Genomic DNA, 20091 nt, shown 5'->3' with positions numbered 1-20091 from the left:
TGAATGGAAACCCGTCCTTTTAAACTGTATTTATTATCTTAAAATTTCATGCTTTTAATTAAGAAGGTTTTTAATAAATCTCGAGCGTTTCCTAATTCAATTGTTTTTTTTTTTGCTATCGTCACTCAGCACATCTCTACTATTGTCCTCGACAAAATTTATGTCTAACTATCGAGATCTTTTGCTCGATATGTTCGTTACTTGTTTAGCTCGACAAGCAAGAAAGTTTGCCTCAACGTTTCGTTTCCAAGCACGTGACTTGAGTTTAAAAATTTTATTTAGATAGTAAGAACGAAAATTTAAATAAATAGTCGAACATTCTGAACTGACCTAATTTAATATTATAAGATTCGATTCATAATTTAATAAAAATCGGAGAAAATGGAGGAAAATAAAATCAAGGAAAATAGAGAGAAAATGAGATGAAAATTGTTGAAATAGCCAGAATTCTTGATCTTCGGGTTCGAAAATCCAGAATTTAAACGGAATATCGTTCTTTCAAACTGTATTATTCAATTTTAAGCTTTTAATTAAGGAGGTCTTTAGTAAATCTCGAGCGTTCCCTAGCTCGATTATTTCTTTGCTTTCGTCATTCGGTGCATTCCCACTACTGCTCTCGACAAAATTTATGCTAATTATCGAGATCTTTTGTTCGATATGCTCATTACTCGTTCAGCTCAACAAGAAGAGAATTTTCCTCAGTGTTTCGTTTCCAAGCTCAGTGACTTGAGTTTGAGGATTTTGTTTAGTTAGTAAAAATAAAAATTTAAATAGATAGTCGAACATTCCGAACAAACCTAATTTAATATTTTAAGATTGGATTCATAATTTAATAAAAATCGGAGAAAACGAAGGAAAATAGAGAGAAAATGAGATGAAAGTGGTTGAAATAGCGAGAATTTTCGATCTCTCTCGGTTCGAAAATCCATAATTTAAATGGAAAACCGTCTTTTTAAACGATATTGATTTATCATAAACATTCAATTTAAAGCTTTTAATTAAGGAAATCTTTAGTAAATCTCGAGCGTTCCCTAGCTCGATTATTTCTTTGCTTTCGTCACTCAGTGCATCTCTACCACTGCCCTCCGACAAAATTTCTATCCAACTATCGAGATCTTTTGCTCGATATGCTCGTTACTCGTTTAGCTCAACAAGCAAGAAATTTTCCTTAGCATTTCGTTTCCGAGCTAGGTGACCCGAGTTCGAGAATTTTGTTTAATTAGTAAAAATAAAAATTTAAATAAATAGTCGAACATTCGGAACAAACCTAATTAAATATTTTTGGAATGGGTTTATAATTTAATAAAAAATTATTAATTAAAAAAAAAAAAAAAAAAAGTCTCCAAGCAATCCAATATCGGCACGTGTTTTATCTTCTTCATCTCTTCATGCCCAAACTAAAGAAAGAAAGGAAAGGAAAGGAAAGTCTTGTTTTCTGCAGGACGCTGAAATCCTTCAACAATGGCAGCGGCCGCTTATCTGGGGAACCCTGTGCTCACAAGAGTCGCGTTACTTGGTTGTACAAGCAAACCGCAACTGACTTCACTCACAGCTCGGAAGATGACGCCGTGTTTGTGCGCCATGGACTCCAAATCAGTAGGTGTTGGAGGTGATGTATTTTCTGTGACGTCGTCGGCCAAGTCTGGAGTTGATTATCTCGGACAGAGCACTAAAGGAGATATGAATCTCAAACTCGAGCATCTTGAGGCTTTTGGTAACTTTCTTTGATCAATTGAAATGTCATTTTTTGTCTTATTAGTTTGTGTTTCTTCAAACTGATTGTGTAGTCTACTTGTTTCTTGTATTGCGCCGTTGATTAGACCGATGGTTAACAAGAATTTGAAGAACTTAATTTCAGTATCTTACATTATGTACTTACAATCAGTTCATGTATCATCCATTGGTGACAAATTCTGTGAGGTTCAGTGTGGTTATTTTTGTGTAAGTGGCGTTTTCCTTTCTCTTGTAGGCGCAGATGGTGAAGAAACGTTGGAAGGTCCAATTGAGGAAGTTGCGAGATTAGAGGCACAGGAAGCCGAGGATCTCCTTAGTGATTTGGGAATCCCGGTTAGTGGTGAAGCAACATAGTTCCATCATGCTTTTCTGCATTTCTGAAGTTTCAGTATGCTGGCCTTTGAGGATTGAATTTAACTTGACTCTCTACTGCTCCACTGTATGTGCTCGGCTAGAAGGGCGGAATAGAACAACCTGATTGAAGCATGATAATCATAAGTTTTTAATGCTTTATATGTTCAATACTAGGTCCCGTGCTTCGTTCCCTTTTTGGAGATTGTTGATCATTCATCGCTAATTCCTTAAATGCTTTATTTTTGTGCTGGTTTATCCTAATTCATATAAGGAAAAGACAGTTCATTCAGCCGCTTCCTTCAAAAAGAGCGAGGCATGGTTTTGGTAGGCACGAAATATTGGATTTTTCATCTTTAATCAATGCATAGCGCTATCAATCTTCAATTTTTTGCTTCCATGGGTTCTATAATTCGTTGTATGCAGGGAAAAAATGACTGGTTCCTCGAGAATGTTAACCTTTACATAGGCTATTGTACTATGTTTTAAGAATATTAATGAACTTTATGTTTTTTTTATTCTTTATTTCCAAATGGTTTATTTTGTCCTTCCCTTCATCTTTCTTTATTGTAATTTTAAAAAATTGCTAGACAAACATCAACGCCTTATTTTCTCCACTCATAAATGTTTTTGCAGAGTCCTTCATCAAGAAATTCACCACAGGGTATATTTTGTAGCCGAACATTGAATCTTCGATCGATCAGTGTCATTGGATATGACATGGACTACACATTGATGCATTATAATGTTATGGTAATTGTCTCTAATATTTTTGCCCCCCGTAAGCATGGGAAAAGGATTAGGGAAATTTTATAGCTAGTGATCTCTTTCCTATAAGAAGAATGGTCAATGACATCAAGACCCTGAAATATTGCATACTAACTTAACTCTTTCATTAGCCGCCCCTTGCCTTTCACATTAATGACCGTCCATCCTTTAATTATTTTTGGAAAAATAACTTGTACTCCTTCAGGCTTGGGAGGGAAGAGCGTACGACTACTGTATGGAAAACTTAAGGAACATGGGTTTCCCTGTTGATGGACTTGCTTTTGACCCAGACTTGGTAATACTTTTTGAGCTAGCTTAAGAACTGTTGTGGTGGACTTTGTTTCTGATCCTTATATCTTGTGTTTCCATTGTTTCTGCATCTGCCACTTTGATATTTACTAGGTTATTAGAGGCCTTGTCATAGACAAAGAGAGAGGTAACTTGGTAAAGGCTGATCGTTTTGGTTATATAAAAAGAGCAATGCATGGAACAAACATGCTGTCTACTCGAGATGTAAGGTATATGTTTAAGTATAACTTTGTTCTGAACTCCTATTGTGCAAGATAACTATTAGTTTGATGAAAGGCATGCATTCAGTCCTTTAAATTGTAATAAGATGCTAGCTTTACCTTTTTGCATGCTTAAACTACATCTTTTGCCTCTCAGATAATATAAAATACATTTACGCATGTATTCCAGTGTGTACTTCATATCATCGCAATTATATAATTTCCTGGATCTTATGATGGACTTCAAGAAATACTTTGAATTGTACAGCTTTTCGGCAGTTTAAAAATTTCTATTTGTATTAAGGTTTTATTGGAAGTCTTTGTTCCCTGATGTTGCATTTTTTTAGAATTAGGTAATTTGCTCCACCAACTTATAATTGGTGTCTCCCCATATTGTATTTTACATGCAAATGTCAATAGTTTAAAACGAAAATCTTGGCTCGGGAATGATAACTATGTTACAATATAGAATAATGGCTCAATATATATTGTGGAAAACCTGACTTGCTTATATCAAAATACATATTCTTCCTTTCCAGAACCCATGCATTACTATGTGCATTTTTCTTCTAAACAGGGTGTTAATGGCCGCACTCCTTGTATTATACTCATGACCTACCACTCTAAGAGAGAACAAAAGTTTTAAACCCATTAAGTTTTCCACCTGGTGCTTGGTAACCAAGGCTTTGGGGGATGTCTCTTCTAAACACACCAAGCCCTTCCCACTAAGACCACCCCTTAAAGAACGTGTGTTACTGTGTGCATGTCTCATTATATTAATCTTTTGTTCGTGCTTCTCCTACTGTATGCTCACATTATCCCATAGGATTGAGTTTGGTAGACTAGCCTTGCTATGTTTTTGTTAATATAGACTATATTACACATTGCAAAAAAAAAAGCGATAGGTAAGTTTTCTATTGATACTAATGGTCTGTGCATAGTGAGATTTATGGGAGGGAATTGGTGGATCTGCGTAAGGAGAATCGATGGGAGTTCCTCAATACACTATTTTCTGTATCAGAGGCTGTTGCTTATATGCAGGTGGGTATTATGATTCACTCTATTATTTAACATTGCTCTTGTTAGAGATTTAACTTCTTGCTCTTTGTTACAATTCAGTTGCTTTACTTAGGGTTCCTAAAGGATTAAGATTTCTTTTGCATTGCCGAGGGTGAAATCTATAAATCATGGTTTTGTGTAGACAATAAATTTGTACAGATGAAGAGTAGAACTGCCAGCCTTATGCAACAACAATATTATATAAGTGCTCTCTAGTTCAACTACGTCCAAAGCAAAGGTAGGCCCACAAAAAGAAAGGGCCTAATCAAAGGGGAAGTACAACACTCGCAACATTTACCAAAGAGAACTCCGAACTTTGGTGATAAAAATAAAGGATTAATATATAATAAATTTGAATTGATGGCCCAAATTCTAAGCATCTTTCCAAGAACTATCTTGATAAGCAGTTGAAAGTTATTTAGTACTGGTTAATAGAGAGAAAAGTTAATCACAAAATGATAACCACCTCTCTTCCAACTCTTGCTGTATCTTATATACTTCTTCCACCCCCATAACTACCCGTACCCATCCTCCTTATCCTATGCATAACGAACTCTCTAGTTGTTTCACATCCCTTCTTTAGTAACTGGATTGGAAGAGTAATATGCCTATAAATACTTCCTAGCAATAAGTAACTGGATTGGAAGAGTAATATGCCTATAAATACTTCCTAGCCAATAAGTAACTGGATTGGAAGAGTAATATGCCTATAATATACTTCCTAGCCAATAAGTAACTGGATTGGAAGAGTAATATGCCTATAAATACTTCCTACCCCATGTGTGGCCTTGCCCTCCACAACTTAACTATGAATGTAATCTTTAATCCCTACAAAATAATACAGTAAGAGCAAAGTTTTCTCCTCTAAAACTCTGATTTGCTACCATTCTCTTAAGTTGGAATTACCTATCACTGGGACACGGCAGGCTCTCCTGCCTAGGTAATGTTTCCTACTAAAAAAAACTACAGGTGCTAGAAGTAGTTCTTTAACTTTCTCTGTTTTTTCTTTTTTCTTATTGTTTTAGAAATTTATTTCCCTTTTTAATAAATGCTAATTGGAGAGTATTTATTATTCTGTGGTCTCCTTTGGATGTTTGTCTTCTTATACATGGTTTTGTTCAGTGAAGTTCTTTTTTTATGTCCAGATGCAGGCTTAATATCAAGTTGTTGCTCCATTTGTATATTAAATGTATTTCTCTTCATTAAGTGATGTGAGTTCTCTCAGATGGTAGACAGATTGGATGATGGAGCCATAGAAGCAGCAGTTGGTCCACTTGATTATAAAGGACTTTACAAGGTATAATGCCTCTACACTACATCTTTCACAAAACTCAATGTTATTAGTTCGTGCAGATTTTAAGTTTAATCTTGGGTCACAGGCTGTTGGGAAAGCACTATTCAGGGCACACGTCGAGGGTCAGCTTAAGGTAGATACTCGTTGAACCAAATGTTTTAATTGTTGCTGGTTACATTTCATTACCATATACTGATTCATGAAATTCACAGAGTGAGATAATGTCTAATCCTGAATTATTTGTCGAGCCTGACCCTGTACTACCATTGACTCTACTGGATCAAAAAGAGGTATAACCCTTAAGTGATAATTGGTTATTATATTGGCTGTCATGATTTTGTATTCATTGCTTGAGAAAATGTTATGCAACAGGCTGGAAAAAAGCTTTTGCTTATTACCAACTCAGATTATCATTACACGGATAAAATGATGCAGCATTCTTTTAATAGATTTCTTCCAAATGATATGGGATGGCGAGATCTATTTGATATTGTAAGTTGAGTTTTAGTTCATTTGTTCGTATTTTGATATTTTTTGGTGCTCTTGATAGTTTGTTTAAGACATGAGGGTGATCCCCCATTCTTGCTTCTCTAAAGTATTGCCGTGCACTTGTTTTCCTTATCAAGCTCTTATGCAATGTCTTCCTTGGTATTTGGCTGTAATTATGTACAGGTTGTTGGAGTAGTCTCTATTTCTAGAATCTTCCTGGTTCTCTATATGGGAGTTTTGCCCTCTGGATAGTGGGTTAGGTGCTGTTTTTGTGGTTCGATGGATAGCTTTAGTGGCTCTTGGGTCCTTGTAGTTCTACTTCTTGGATAATTTTGTTTCTTTTTCGGCACTTTGTTCTTCACTTCTTTATTTTGGCTTTTGTAATTCTTGAGTAATTTCACTTTATTGATTGTGTTGCTTCTTCTTTTCACTCCCTTTGAGAATTAGTACCCTGGAACTGATTTCTTTTTTCATATCTAAACGAAAAATTTATTTCTTGTATAGAAAAATTAGGTCTAGGAAGAAATCTTGTACGGTTTTCAAAATGGATTTTGAGTTGTTATTATGAATTTTGGTTTTTGTTGGACTAGTTGTGTTCTTCCAATGAAGGATACTCATAACTCCTGTTGTAATTCTTCATTTTAGGAATGATTTTTTTGTTTCCTTTTTGTTAAAGGAAAAAAAAAGCTGACGATTTACTTATAGGTAATAGTCTCGGCAAGAAAGCCAGAATTTTTCCAAACGTCTCATCCATTGTACGAGGTGGTGACTGGTGAGGGTCTCATGCGCCCATGCTTCAAGGCTGTTGCAGGTAATTAATGTGCTTTAGTCCCTATCCTACACCTTTTTTTCCAGTTTTTTTAATATTTACGATTTTAATTTTGATTTTATAAAAAACTGTACGTCCATCATCAAAAGGGATTGACAAAAGAAGGGGAGATAAGATATCCCCACCGACATTTCAAAAGAGTTACAAAAAACAGAGGCCAACGGATGAAAATTTGACTTGGGCTATAATTACAAAACAAAGTAGAAGTAGACTATGTAGAAGCAAATAAAATAACCAAACCCATACTCTAGAATTTCTCTGGAACCGAAGCCTCCAAAGGAGTCGCAATAACCTTTTGGACTTGTTAAAGTATTGGTATAATTGAATTTACTGTAATCCAACGACTTAAAATTTTGGGTTGATTAATGATTTAACATGGTATTAGAGTAGGAGGTCCTGTGTTCAAATTCCTATAATGTCATTTACTCCTCGATTAATATTGATTTTCACTTGTTGGACCTTAAATTTTTTAGTACACAAGTTAGGGAGAGTGTTAAATTATTGATGTAATAAATTTTTGCAACCCATAAGCTTAAGTTTTTGGTTAGGTTAATGAATTAATTGGACCAAAAGATCTTGGCTTGATCCTTAAAAAGAAGTTCCACTGATGAGTTGGAGGAGTGCATCCAAAGCTTTGCCATGCCAGCATCACCGGAGGCTAAATAAACTAACCTATCTTGCCCAACAACAAGTCGCAAATAGACAGAAAAACAAAAGATGCATCAATGTCTCCTCACTACCTTTGCAAAGGACACACCAAACTTGGGGAAAGCTATGTATTCTTTGAATTCTGTACAAGTATTCATCCTGTCAAATGAGAAATCCTCAAGAAAACCTTCACTCTTTTAGAAATCGTTCCAAACGAGAGATATGGATCTCAAGGCTCAATAAGGTTTGGGTTTTTATGCTTCAATGACATTCTTCTCGGTATTGCCTTGAATTGGGATTGATCAGCTTTTATATATGGATTCTTGGATTGATTTTTTGGTTTCATTTAAAGATGGTTTTCTTGCCAACTCTGACCTCTGGAACGCTTCTTAGTTTTAATATTCAAATTGGGAAAGGTGTGTGAAATTTTCTCCAGAAGGGCAATGATGTTGGAAAAGTTGAAGCATTGAATTAGCTGGATCTTAGTTTCTTAATCTTTAGTTGAAGGTGGCTTGAATAATGGGGGTATGAAATGAAACAATGGTACTTTTCTACGAAAAGGGAGTTGGAAATTTGGCCTTCATTCTTCTCCTTTGGTGTTGTAGGGTGTTTAGCATATATGGTTTGAATCTTTTGATTTTCGTTCAGAAAGCAAGATACTTGATTGTTTGAGATACCATTCGATAAAATTTCTAGGCTGTGGAGGCTTATAGAGGTTTCTTTCTTTTCCAAAATGGAACTACTTTACAGGGTGTTTTTTACTAATGCCTAATTCTTTTGTTTTTGGATGTTGGAATGTATCTTTGGGATCTCAGGTGATTGAGTCTAGCAGTATTTTGGAGGAGGCTGAATTTGTTGTCTTTTGATCTTCATTAACTCTTGGTTTTGGTACATCAAAAGGCTGCAGAAAACAACATTTTAATTTAGAGTGCTTTTGGAGAATGACTCAAGTCATACCATGCTTCAACTTCAATAGGGCTAGTCTTGCCTCTTAGTGCTTCTGTACTATGTTTTAGTTTCTTAAGATGGGATTCGTAACCTTAGGTTAATTCAAATAACCTATGTAATTTTAGCCAATTATCCATTAAGCCTAGCCTACATGTGGCTGCCCTCTTATACACTTTTGATTTGAGAATTAATTAATGCCATTAGGCTTTTTCTCTCCAAGATTTGGTATTAGAGCAAATCTTGAACCTCTGCCTCTGGTTGTATCCAAGAACTTGGACGTGGGTGAGTAAGGAACCAACCCCAACTAGCTTCATGTGGTTGCTCTCGACTTTCAATTCGACATTCTTCCTATGGTAAAATTACCCAATCCTAAGAAATTGTAGAAGAATTACAAATGAATTTGTGAGGATTGATGTTGGAAAACGCTAAGCTAAGTGGATAAGCAAGGGAAGGAAAAACTAGAGGAACAAACCAGGGGTGTAACATCCCAAGCCAATTGCTAACAAATATTATCCGCTTTGCCATTATGTATCGCCGTTAGCTTCACGATTTTAAAACATGTCTACTAGGGAGAGATTTCCACACCCTTATAAGGAATGCTTCGTTCCCATCTCCAACCGATGTGAGATCTAACAATCCACCCCCCTTGGGGGCCAGCGACTACGCTGGCACACTGCCTGGTATTTGGCTTTGATATCATTTGTAACAGTCCAAGCCCACCGTTGGCAGATATTGTCTGCTTTAGCTTGTTACATATCACCGTCATCCTCACAATTTTAAAACACGTCTTCTAGGGAGAGGTTTCCACACCCTTATAAGGAATGCTTTGTTCCCCTCTCTAACCGATGTACAATCTAACAATCCACCCCCTTGGGGGCCAGCGTCCTCGCTGGCACACCACCCGGTGTTTAACTCTGATACTATTTATAACAGCCCAAGCCCGCCGCTAGCAAATATTGTTTGCTTCAGCCCGTTACGTATCGCCGTCAGCCTCACAATTTTAATATGCGTAGTTTAGAGAGAGGTTTTCGCACTCTTATAAGGAATGTTTCGTTCCACTCTCCAACCGACGTGGGATCTCACAATCTACCCTCCTTAGGGGCCCACGTCCTCGCTGGCACACTGCCTGGTGTTTGGCTCTGATACCATTTGTAACAACCCAAGCCCACCGCTAAAAGATATTGTCCGCTTTGACCCATTACGTATCGTCGTCTGCCTCACGGTCTTAAAACGCGTTTGCTAGGGAGATGTTTTCACACCCTTATAAGGAATGTTTCGTTCCCCTCTCCAACCGATGGAGATCTAACAATAAAATTTTTTGGTTAATCTGTCAGACTGCCATGCGACCATCCCAGCCAGGACAAGCCTTGCCGAGAACGATCATCTATCGCCGCAGATCCGAGGGATCGTTGGACTGTTAATCATGCTCTAGCCACATGGCAGTGGTTCATCCACCCAATTATGGTTCTTGTATCCTTAGAACTCAAGGACACAGTTGTACAACCTATAGAACAAATCGGGGACATTTGATAAAATTGGAACGATACAGAGAAGATTAGTATGGCCTCCCTGCGCAAGGATTACACGCACAAATCGAGAAATGGTCCAAATTTTTTATTGTTAGATTCCACATCGGTTGGAGAGGGGAACAAAGCATTACTTATAAGGGTGTGGAAACCTCTCTTTGGGAGACGCATATTAAGACTGTGAGGCTGACGACGATACGTAACAGGCCAAAGCGAACAATATCTGTTAGCGGTGGGCTTGAGTTGTTACAAATAGTATCCAGAGGCAAACACCGAGTGGTATGCCAGCGAGGACGTGGGGCCCCAAGGAGAGTTGATTGATCCCACATCGGTTGGAGAGTGGAACGAAACATTCCTTATAAGGATGTGGAAACCTCTCCCTAATAGACGCGTTTTAAAACCGTGAGGCTGACGGCGTTAGGTAATGGGCCAAAGTGGACAATATCTACTAGCGCTGGGCTTGGACTATTATAAGGGTGCAAGACATGGAGGAAAGGGAAGATATATCATCCAACTCTGTTTGCAAAAAAACCCAAAGGCAAGAAAAATGGGAAAAGAAAACTCATGGAACCCTTAATAATTCATCAAGGAGTATAATTCTCTATATTGTTCATTTTTGCTCCACCAAAACATTGAAGGGAGACCTTTCTATGCTATAAACTTTTTAACTTTCTAGGATATCGGGCTTATTTCTTGTTTTAGGGATTGTTACCAAACTCTTAAGAAAGACGTTTTGCACTTTGTAACTTTTCACTACTATAATGAAAAAATTTGTAATTTTAATTGCCAAGTTATGTAAACGTCTTATGGTGTGTTCTTGCTTATGCTTTAATACCGGTGTTTAATTGATCAGCTTTGTATGCAGGGGGCTTGTACTCTGGTGGTAGCGCACAAATGATTGAGAACTCTTTAAACATTCATGGCGATGAGATATTGTATGTAGGTGATCACATTTATACCGATGTAAGCCAATCTAAAGTACACCTGCGCTGGAGAACAGCATTAATTCTACGAGAATTGGAAGAAGAGGTATGGGCAGAAAACTATTAAATAATCTCTAAACTGTTCTTTTCCATCTTTACGCAAACTTGAATTTAGGGAAGAATAATAATAATATTGTATTTCTTCTTACGCATCTAAAACAAATACAAGATCCTCTTATAGAGAAAAATGATCATCAGCCAGTAAAAAAAGGAACATTACAAATATTAATAAGGAATATATGCATAATATACAATCAATATTAGAAAAGATATAACATGAGATCCAACGTTCCCTTCAATTTGATAAGTTTATCAAATTGTCTTTTTAAAGACTTTTAGCTAACAAATCAATTGTTTGATCTATCGTCGAAAGATAAGGTATGCATATAACACTTGCATCAAGTTTCTCTTTTATGAAATGTTTGTCAACTTTAATATGCTTTGTCCTATCAAGTAGGCCTGGATTATGAATTATGGCGACGGCAGCCTTGTTATCACAATAGACCCATATGGGCGTTTGTTTAGACAATTTCAATTCTTCAAGTATCTTATTAATTCATATATCTTAAGTGCTGTATGATGATCTAGTGCTTGCTACCAAAAAGACTTGTTAGAGGTGAGTGGCCACTTGGGTTCCAACAATGGGTAGTGGTGTCTGGGGTTTTAGAGTGTGGCTAGAGTTTCTAGAGACCGTTGGAGATTGATAATTTTGTGGCTTTGATACCAACTTGAATTCAGGAAAGAAGAATAATGTTCTTGTATTTCTTCTTACATATCTAAAACAATACAAGGTCATCTTATGTAGAAGAAAGACCATCAACCTATAAGAAAAGGAATATTACTAATATAAATTAGGAATATACACACCATCAATATTACAAAGAATGTAAAAGGAAATTCAACATATAAGAAACTAATACTTGCATTACCAAAGGAGTGCAAAAAAGATGGAGATGGATTATCCTCACCAAGCCAAGAGGATTGCAGAAAAGCTTCTAGGTTGGCATAAATAACAGAAAAAGTATAAATTACAAAAATATTTTGATAGGGAGAACCAAGTAAAAGCTTGGATTCCAACGAACTCAAAAGACATCTTAACTAGCCTCCTTCCCTTGAAAAGTTCTCTTGTTTCTTTTTCAAACCACAGTTTACATAGAAGCGTTGTCACCACATTTGTCTAGAGGACTCTCATTTGACCTTGGAAGGTAGAAGACTACACCACTCGAGAGTTGAAAGACCCTAGGTCCTATTCCTTATATATCTTGATTTTAAAGTAGCGTCTTCACCACTTATTATCTCGACTTTAAATGCCCTAATTAATGTTCCCAATATATCTATCACAACCAAAAATAATTTCTCAGAACTAAGCAATGGTGATGTGGCTAATTTATTTTAAACCTGGAAGCTCTTTTGTCAAGCTTTTCCCAATTTAAATCTTCTTTTTCTTGGGCATTCAATTATTGGGCTCGCTATGGTGTTAAAATTTGTTATAAACCTTCAATGAAAAAGAATCTAGCCACCGTTGAACAGGTTTCTTTTAACATTATAAGCGGTGAGCTAATCAGCAATAGTTTTTGTTTTTATGTGATCTACTTAGTTGCTATCTTCATTAATAACAAATCCTTGAAAACTAAATCTATATACATGTGACTTAACATTATTAGTGGTGGGCTAATCGGCAATAACTTTTGTTTTTAAGTGATCGACTTCATTGCCATGTCCATTAATAACAAATCCTTGAAAAATAGACCTCGATACCATGAAAAACAATTCATTACTAACAAATTCTTGAAAAATAAGCCTAGATACCATGAAAAATATATTTTTTAGAAGTTAATATATAGAGAATTAGTTCTAAGGTACGCAAAAATGTGTGGCATGTTCTTCAAGATTAGTGCTATAAACCCATATATCATCAAAATAAACTACCGAGAAGTTTCTAAAAATGGTTGTGAAACTTCATTCCCTAAAACCAAAAATTGTTGTAAAAGCCATTATCTATGAAGTGTTTTTCCCCTTGTAGAATAATGGCTACGTAAGTATGCTGCTTTTCTTAGGGCTTTTATATTCAACTTCCAAAATGTTTATATAAAGTCTGGTTGCAATGATGCAGAAATATGAACAGAGCTTAAATATTGAACTGAGAATAAACCGGAAGAATAGAGCTTCCAAAACTTTAGCATCTTTCTTATCTTGAAAAATGAAGGAAGAAATGGAAGATAATAGGCATAAGTGTCATTTACAACTCATTAAAAATAAGTAAAATTCTAACCGGAATTGGGTTCTTATTTAAGTTATTTAGGGTAGTGCTTTTTATTGGAAGTTCAAAGTTTTGGTCCAAATCACATCTGGATCAATCAATGATTTTCCTGTTCATGCTTTTCTAGCCAGATTATTGTTGAATTATGATATTTATATTATAATATTTGATTGTGCAGTATAGTGCTTTGATTCGTAGTCGTGGTCATCGAGCATCTCTCATTGAGCTTATAAATCAAAAGGAAGTTGTGGGGGATCTGTTCAATCAACTTCGGCTTGCTTTGCAAAGGCGTAGTCAAGGTCGTCCTGCTCAAGTAAGCTTTTGTTCTTTGGTTCTTCTATACCGTCCTATGAAGATACCTTAACTTTGCTATGAAACTTTGGGTAGATTCTTTTTATACTTTTGGCCTTAGTTTGGCTTTGAGTAGCGGTGGTTGGAATATGACCAAGGAGGTGCTTGATTTACCCTTATCTTCGCAATAGAAGATGTTGTCTATGGCACACAGATCTTTTTGTTATTATTTGTAATATTTGGTCAAGGATGTAGAGAGTAAATGGGGGAGGATAGTTGGAACATGGCTATGCCAGACCCTTGCAGCGACTAACATGGATGATGATCAATTATTTTGCGTATGCCAGACCCTTGCAGCGACTAACATGGATGATGAGGAGCTCACTGAGAGCATGCAAAAGCTGCTCATTGTCATGCAAAGATTAGACCAGAAAATTGCTCCAATGCTAGAAGCAGATGGAGATCTATTCAACAAAAGGTAAGATTCCATAATAAAGTACAGCGAAGAAGGATATACTATCATTTTGAAAAGAATATCCATGTTCATTTGTTTTCCTATTGTAGTGCTGATTTTTTTTTCCCCTCCATCTGTCAAAGGGGAATGGGATAGTTGTTGAACCGTACTCGAAGATCATTAAAACCCTTTTTCAGATAAGAACGTGAATTTCCTTAATTACAACATGAATACAGATTTTCTAGAGAACATGAAGTAGGAAAAAAGTCAGCATCATGTGAATATGAAGGTTGAGTAAAATGGAAAGTGCCAATATGACTTGTATTCAAGTTTCGACTAAAAATAACATAGGATTGGCACTTGTCTTCTTGCTGCTGCATTCTTGTTCTCATCTCGACTGTCAGTAATCGATCGTTTTAGCCATACTCGGGGTAGCAGAACAATACGTTACCTGGTTGGCTTTTTTGGAACTTAGATTTAACCTACTCTTAATGTTCTTCCTAGGTGGGGTTTTCTCTCCCGTGCAGGCCTATGGGATAAAAGCCATTTGATGCGACAGATTGAGAAGTATGTTATTTCCCCTTCTGTTCTCAATTTACAGGAATAAAATCTTAGGTCATAATAATATTGGCAATGGTGTTCTTTCCAAACAATTGCAGGTATGCGGATATATACACTTCGAGGGTTTCGAACTTCTTACACTACACACCATTCACGTATTTCCGCTCACAAGAACAGGTCGATATTTTATCTTAACAATGCTCTTAAATAGTGTGGTATTTTCTCTTCGCATAGTATTTGAGAATGACTTATTTTTTGTGCAGACATTGGCTCATGATTCATATTCATTCTACTGTTCGCATGATGAAACTACTGCCGATAGTTAAGGACCAAGTGAACAACTGGTGGCTTATATTATGAGTCCTTTCTCTAAATAAAGTGCTGCAGTTGGTGGAAGGTTCAATAAAAGAACGGAGAATATTGTGCTGATTAGTTCAGGTATGTGAATCATGCGTTCAGGATTAGAGTCTCTTATAACTGCAGAAGGACATCATTTTGCCTGTGGTGTAGACTTGAATTTTCTGGACAAATCTCAACTGTCTCAACCAATTCAAAATGATAAATAAATAAAGTCATCGTGTTCGCACGACTCTCCACAATGGTATGATATTGTCTACTTTGAGCATAAACTCTCGTGGTTTTGCTTTGGGGTTCCCCAAAAGGCTTCATACCAATGGAGATTGTATTCTTTAATTATAAACTCATGACCATTCCCTAAATTAACCGATGTGGGACACTTTCATCCAACACCTCCCCTCGAACAATGTATGGTATGCCTCCCCTTAATCGAGGCTCGACTCTTTTGGAGTCTTCTTTAGTCACCTTTTTACTATGCCTTCGAGGCTCACAATACTTTGTTCGACATTTGAGGATTTGTCAATCTATTGGCATGGTTAAGTTTAGGGGATGGCTCTGATACTATTTTAGACGAACACGACTCTCCACAATGGTATAATATTGTCCACTTTGAGCATAAGCTCTCATGGCTTTGCTTTGAGCTTCCCCAAAGGGCCTCCTACCAACAGAGAGTGTATTATTTAATTATAAACCCACGACCATTTCCTAAATTAACCGACCTAGGACACTTTCATCCAACTATTTTTCTTTTCTTTTTTTTTTCTCTCTTATTTCTCCATTTATTTCCCTCTCCATCCCATCCTGCTTCCTCTCTTCATCCATTGTGATTGTTGTATGAATTCTACTCCGAATTAGACTCTTTTCCCGTACAACGAGTTTGACCATTTTACCCTTTGTATTATCTAAACAAAATAAAGTATTTTGAGTATAGTAATATTTTGAAGATCTTTTCATTAATATTTTTAATTTTGGCAAAGTTTTGTAATGGTTAATACGTGTGTTCTATGAGGATTTTTTTTTTTTGCTAAATGTGAGTTAATTAACTAGCGTGTAGAAATTAGTAGAGTAAAAATTAATACTATTAGGTAAGTTCTAAATTTAATGAAATTAAAAGTTTATGGTAAAAATTGATACAATTTAATAACTTTTACATTCCAATTCCTTCCCGATACCTCCCAAGGAAAATTCTGAATTGGATCCAAACTCGACGGGTTAGTGTGAGCTTTTCCATGCGGTTATGCACTCTTCGAATAGGAATCCATTTTCTGAAAGATTCTGGCTTTCGTGCTTTGGTGGGTCTCCGAGATCCTTTCGATGACCTATGTTGTGTTGAAGGGATATCTATATGATCCGATTGATTGCGTAAAGCCTGCGGTACCAACGAAATCGGGGAAAGTACGCAGAAAAGACCATTCTAAGAGCAATTTTTTTTTTTCCAAAATTATACCACATTTCATGCCCAGTCATCTATATTGGATAATAATAATAATAAAAAACTGATATAGAAAATACTTTGAAAAGTTTATTTAAAGTTTTGAAAATTTCATGTTGAAAGACATTAATACCCTTTCTAATATCATATTCATTAAAAAATAAAATGACGATGATATAATAAAAATTAATTTAATAAATCATATTTTAGATGGAATAGTAAAATTAATTTTTAAAAATATTCAATAAATTTCTAAATTTTTATTTTTGGGTTGAATAAATTAAAAATAATTGACCTTTATTTAATAGAATCATAAATTTATAAATTCGTAAATTTTAAAAAGTACTAAATTCTTAATTTTGAATATTAAAAAATAAAATAGACAAAATTTGAAACTTTACCCAATCGTCTTATTTAACCTAAAATATGATTTCAATGTTCGAGTCATTTTGAATTGGAATCCCGAAATGAGTAGAGGAGGAGGATAAGGTGTGGCGGAATTGCTTCAGAATCAGAACCTATAAGCGTTCCAATCGGTGAAGATTTGGATTTGAATTTGAATTTGAATTTTGAGTTTTAGGGTTTAGGGTTGTGTTCTTTGAATTTGAATTTGAATTTTGAGTTTTAGGGTTTAGGGTTGTGTTCTTTGTGAAGGTGTTCAGGATGATGAAGAAGCTAAGATGGACTATGGAGGGCCAAAGCTTTTGGGATTTGGATGTTTCAACGCCTAGAACACTCGATGGCTCGGCCTCCCCTGTTCCTACTGATTTGCAGCTACTTCCCTTGGGATTGTCCAGAGGTGTTCGGCTTTCCAGGGCCAAGCAGATCGACTTCATGCAGCAGTTCATGGCTGCTCCTTTTGTTCCTTCTTACACCCCTTCCCATGGCTTCTCTCTCCAGCGCGTCTTCTCCATCCCCTTTTCGGACTCTGGGTAACTCCATCCTCTCTATTTTGTTCTTGGATTTTTCTCATTTCCTATGTTCATGCTCTCACTTGTATTGATTCTCCATCAAATCTGGCTTAAAAGCACTGCAGGTCCGCTACTCTTTTAGGTCAGTTCAATGTGCAGAAATTCGTGTCCTCTCTCAAGAAATCTGGTTTTGGAGAGATGGGTCAGTCGATTTCCTCATTGCTGCAAGGCATTGGAAGGCACCTCCGCGACCGATCTTTGTATGCGTTTGGTATTTCTTCTGATATCTTGTTAACTCCTGATGATGCCCTGTTGATCAGCTTTGATGGATATGGTGACAGTGACATACTTAGAACAAAAGCAGTACTCCACCACAAGGCATGTGTATCCCTGGCCTCTAATTGAATTTGTTAATTCTGTTAGCTGCTTGTTCATTGTTTGATGTAGATTCTTATTCATCCCGTTGCAGTTCTTACATCATGATCTAACAATGGAGGCGCTTTCTCCAGGGCTTTTTGTAGACAAATCTGGTAAATATTGGGATGTGCCTTCTTCATTAGTCATTGATCTAGGTTCTGCTGCTACCGACTCGGGTTTGAGTTATCACTTGTCTATGCACCACAATGCTGGGTCTCCCTCACAATCTGGAAGTGAACAAACCTGTATGGCTCCTTTCTGTTTACTTCCTGGTTTATCAGCCAAGGCTGCGTTTGCCTTAAAGAAGAACTTGGAAATCTGGAGAAGCAATGCCAAGAAGTTAAAGAGGGTGCAACCATATGACATTTTCCTATCAAATCCTCACGTTTCATTGTCAGGGATTATTGGTATGGATTTATGGATTTATCCCCTAAGTTTTTCGCTATGTTTTAATTCTGTGTCAAATTTTATCAAATTCTTAATTCAACTCCGAGGCTAGGAAATCAAACAAACAAATAAACAAAATCTCACCAGCCTCATGGTTTAAGGTTCCGACGTTAATCTCTTTGATTTAGGTGTTGATGTTCATATACAATACTTCGAATGTGATGAGACCATATATTTAGTCAATTTCAATCACGTTAATGAGTAGGGAATTCTTGAAGTTCATCAATATATAGAGGATAAATTGCAACTTTTATAATATTAGGAGCAAATGTTGTGAAGTTTCAGGGACCATATTGTAGCTGCGACCTCATTTTAACTTGCAATTGCCAACTTGGCCATTGAAATTCAAGGATTTGACAAACTCAGAAACCACCATAGTTGGACCCTTAATTCATGTTCAAAATTCTTCATTTTTGCACCAAGGAAACGAAGGAATTTAGTTTAGGATACTTTTGTTAGTATGCAGTTTAGCAGATTGTATGAAACTGCAAGCAATCCCTTGGCAAATTATTGTTGTGCAATTTCTACTAATTTTTGCATACCATTTCTCTATTGATCTTAAAAGGTGCTGTTGCTACTAGCTACTTCGGAGACATTTCGGCTGGATCGGCAGCAGAAGGCAGTCTTCAGGAGTTTAAAGGACTTTACATGCAGACTTCTCGAATAAGATCTACTGTTTTTGCAGATGTATTTGCTTCCATTTCTTTTTCAGCTCAGTATGGGATGTTTCAAAGGAACTTTCTGGATCTTACCCGTTTTTCTGGACGTTTCGATTTCCATTCTGGCTCCAAATTCCTTTCTGGAGCCATGCTCTTGATAGAGGATCTTTCCAATTCCCAGCACCCAAGAACCGAATCCGTGAAAGCGACCTTGCCGAATGCGAGATTTTCCTTCCAGCAGCAGGTATGTATGTTCGTTCTTCATTCAGCTGCTGAGTCTGTGATCTAAATCAGAAAATAAAACAAATCTTCCTAGCACATGTACTTCCTCGTATGCTCATCTCTTCTGCTTTTTGGATCTGTGAAGTTCTGGTTTCATGAGTTTCGGAAGTTATTTATGAAATTGTCTCCCGAGTCGAACCCGTAATCAATAATAAAGGATCTTCGCACTTGATTGAACTTTTCCATGATTTTGGAGAAGTTTGAAAGGAAAACGATGATAAATGTTTCGATTGAATTCGGTGGCAAAAACTCATGGAAAAACCTTCTTTACATCTTTGTGTTAAGCCCACTGATCCGGAATGATGCGTAATATGCATCTCTGACTTGTTGTTTGGGACGTTTTCGTGTTTTCGTGTTTTCGTGAAACATTGGTTGCAGATTGCTGGACCTGTTAGCTTTAGAGCAGATACAGGAGTTGCAATAGATTTGAGTAAAGCAGGATGGGGGAGTTTACAAGTGGAGGAGCCTACATTTGCGTTGGAATATGCGTTGCACGTCCTTGGTTCAGCTAAAGCCATCGCTTGGTATTCACCAAAGCAAAGAGAATTTATGGTAGAGCTCCGTTTCTATGAGAACTGAAAGCCCATGTTTCGTTTTCGTTTTCGTGTTCGTGTCCTGTTAGACCAATGATGCCACTTCTATTCTTTATTTTATTTACTGAGTCGTGATAGTTCGAACTTGAGAGTATATGTCTTAATCAGATAACCGAGTATATCCTCGGTTGACTGTTGGAGGAAATGGCAATATGAACACATTACATCAAGCAAAACAGGCTCTTTTTTTATCTTTTTTTAAGAAATTTTGTTCATGAAGCTCTTTTAATGGTATTTTAGAAAATTTGTTATCCTTCACATATTCTTTTGAACTTTGTTGAAGTAATCT

At 36.5% G+C, this 20091-nt stretch overlaps 2 protein-coding genes, 1 non-coding gene and 1 pseudogene across 7 annotated transcripts; 3 read left to right on the top strand and 1 right to left on the bottom strand.

The window, feature by feature from the left end:
* Window positions 1–1394: 1394 nt before the first annotated feature.
* LOC111806943 (cytosolic purine 5'-nucleotidase) lies at window positions 1395–15303 on the top strand. 2 transcript variants are annotated; one of them, XM_023692486.1, is made up of 17 exons: window positions 1395–1714; window positions 1970–2067; window positions 2722–2838; window positions 3059–3148; window positions 3256–3371; window positions 4304–4403; window positions 5647–5718; window positions 5801–5848; window positions 5928–6005; window positions 6088–6207; window positions 6910–7015; window positions 11021–11184; window positions 13577–13711; window positions 14037–14167; window positions 14648–14710; window positions 14803–14881; window positions 14968–15303. In XM_023692486.1, the coding sequence occupies exons 1-17, from the start codon at window positions 1462–1464 to the stop codon at window positions 15028–15030; spliced, it is 1833 nt and encodes a 610-aa protein (XP_023548254.1). In that variant the 5' UTR covers window positions 1395–1461; the 3' UTR covers window positions 15031–15303. The 2 variants fall into 2 exon arrangements, with proteins under 2 accessions (XP_023548254.1, XP_023548255.1); XM_023692487.1 differs by lacking the exons at window positions 1395–1714; window positions 1970–2067 and adding an exon at window positions 2074–2412.
* Window positions 9954–10155, bottom strand: LOC111807857 (annotated as a pseudogene).
* Window positions 10139–10244, top strand: LOC111807842. Its single transcript, XR_002816988.1, has one exon. It is a non-coding gene; the product is annotated as a U6 spliceosomal RNA (small nuclear RNA).
* A 1617-nt stretch (window positions 15304–16920) lies between the features above and the next one.
* Window positions 16921–19993, top strand: LOC111807404 (protein TRIGALACTOSYLDIACYLGLYCEROL 4, chloroplastic). 4 transcript variants are annotated; one of them, XM_023693116.1, is made up of 6 exons: window positions 16921–17029; window positions 17148–17425; window positions 17530–17782; window positions 17874–18228; window positions 18834–19171; window positions 19588–19993. In XM_023693116.1, exons 2-6 carry the CDS (start codon window positions 17157–17159, stop codon window positions 19786–19788), a joined length of 1416 nt encoding a protein of 471 aa, XP_023548884.1. In that variant the 5' UTR covers window positions 16921–17029; window positions 17148–17156; the 3' UTR covers window positions 19789–19993. The 4 variants fall into 4 exon arrangements, with proteins under 4 accessions (XP_023548884.1, XP_023548885.1, XP_023548887.1 ...); XM_023693117.1 differs by having other exon boundaries at window positions 16928–17029; window positions 17129–17425; XM_023693119.1 differs by having other exon boundaries at window positions 16937–17029; window positions 17156–17425.
* Window positions 19994–20091: the final 98 nt, after the last annotated feature.

The sequence above is a fragment of the Cucurbita pepo genome, chromosome LG12, assembly GCF_002806865.2.
Source record: "Cucurbita pepo subsp. pepo cultivar mu-cu-16 chromosome LG12, ASM280686v2, whole genome shotgun sequence".
NCBI lineage: Eukaryota > Viridiplantae > Streptophyta > Magnoliopsida > Cucurbitales > Cucurbitaceae > Cucurbita > Cucurbita pepo.
Note: the sequence above shows the minus strand (reverse complement) of the source record. Positions and strands in the feature narration are given on the sequence as shown.